Source organism: Wasmannia auropunctata, unplaced genomic scaffold (genome assembly GCF_000956235.1).
Source record: "Wasmannia auropunctata unplaced genomic scaffold, wasmannia.A_1.0 LD288677.1, whole genome shotgun sequence".
Classification (NCBI taxonomy): Eukaryota; Metazoa; Arthropoda; class Insecta; order Hymenoptera; family Formicidae; genus Wasmannia; species Wasmannia auropunctata.
This window is the reverse complement of record NW_012074213.1, coordinates 1-1,439: the sequence shown is the minus strand read 5'-3', so window position 1 is coordinate 1,439 and position 1,439 is coordinate 1. Positions and strand designations below refer to the sequence as shown.

At 46.4% G+C, this 1,439-nt stretch overlaps 1 protein-coding gene and 1 long non-coding RNA gene across 2 annotated transcripts; one reads left to right on the top strand and one right to left on the bottom strand.

Annotated features, from left to right (window-relative positions):
* Positions 1 to 148: 148 nt before the first annotated feature.
* Positions 149 to 673, bottom strand: LOC105461436. Its single transcript, XR_975937.1, has 2 exons — positions 612 to 673; positions 149 to 502 (listed from the first exon to the last, which is right to left on the bottom strand). It is a non-coding gene; the product is annotated as an uncharacterized LOC105461436 (long non-coding RNA).
* On the top strand, positions 228 to 1,439 carry LOC105461437. Its single transcript, XM_011707931.1, has 2 exons — positions 228 to 449; positions 537 to 1,439. Exons 1-2 carry the CDS (start codon positions 239 to 241, stop codon positions 782 to 784), a joined length of 459 nt encoding a protein of 152 aa, XP_011706233.1. The 5' UTR covers positions 228 to 238; the 3' UTR covers positions 785 to 1,439.

Here is a 1,439-nt window from a genome sequence, read left to right as displayed (position 1 = left end):
CTCGCGTGTCAGCCGCCTAGTGACAGCACGGCCCAATTAGCCGTGCTCGCGGGAAATGCGGGAATGCCGGCTCCCGCGCGTACTAGCACTATTTTACGATTTAAAAATTGTTTTTCATACACACCGCATATAAAAATGATAAAAGGCGTTTCCACCTCCCAAACATTTGCTTTAATATCTCTAATATACAAGCGAGAACTCAAACAATAACAGTTTACACAAATTGTTGCTTGGCAAAATGACAAAAATTAATTGTCTTCGGACGGAATGGATTAAATGCAGTACACGCATGCGTTTTCTCTCTTTCTTCAGAAATATTGTCCAAGTGGCCGCTTTTCGGCTCGAGTTTCTTCGCGGTGAAGAGGGTGCCCGAGGGCAAGGAAAAGGGCGCCGACCACATTCTCGCTCTCAATCGACACGGAGTGCACTTCATAGATCTGATCACGCACGTAAGTGTATATAGTCTTCTATAGTTTCTATCTTCTCACGGCATCGTTTCTCCCTGCGTGTAATTTAAATTGGTCTTTCTTTTCCAGGAGACACTGTACCATTACCCCTACTCCGAGGTGATCTCCACGAGGAAGGTCAAGTCCGAGGAGGGCACGCTCTACCTCGACATGAAGTGCGGCAATCTGATGCAGCAGCGTATCACCAGGCTGCAGACGGAGCAGGCCCACGAGATCTCCCGTCTCATCAGGCAGTACATCACCATGGAGCAGAGGACGTCCAACGCTCAAGGTGGAGCCGGCATCGGGCTCGGCATGAGATAAGCTTCCTCTCGTAAAAACCTCGATGACCGTTCCTCCTCCGCGACATCCGATATCCGATCCGGATTAGTCAATCTACAGGGCGGTAACCAGGTTTCAAGCCCTCGATTAACGTACCGTAACGTGCACGAGGCCGCGAGCCTCGTAAGTAGCCCAATATAAATCGCGGCATTGTTCTTAATGGCCTGCGTAAGATACCGACCTTCAGGTTCACGCTACATCGGATACCAAGTGGGATAAGCTCGCTCCAGCGTACCGGCCCGCGTCCTGACGGACGACGGCGCGGCTAATCCGTCATCAGGGATATTCGTAGGACTCGCTGGAAGGAAGGATTGTGAAGAAAAAAAAGACAACGAATGCTCAAGTATCTAAATTGTCCATACCGGATATACGACTTGAAACGATGGACTTGTATAGCATTTATTTATACATTCGTTAAGGAGTTCATAAAAGAAAGCAAGGAATAAACGCGAAAATAGAAGTTGCATCCATCCATGGCGGTGTAATATTAACGCTAATATTAACACACGTCCCTGATGAGTGTTGAACAGGTGACTAACCATTCAGCGATTATATATGTTATATCATCAGATTATTAATTAATACTTGTACGTATATGCATATAGGAGTACGAGATGTGAACGAAGATATTAACTTTATATTGAAATTTTT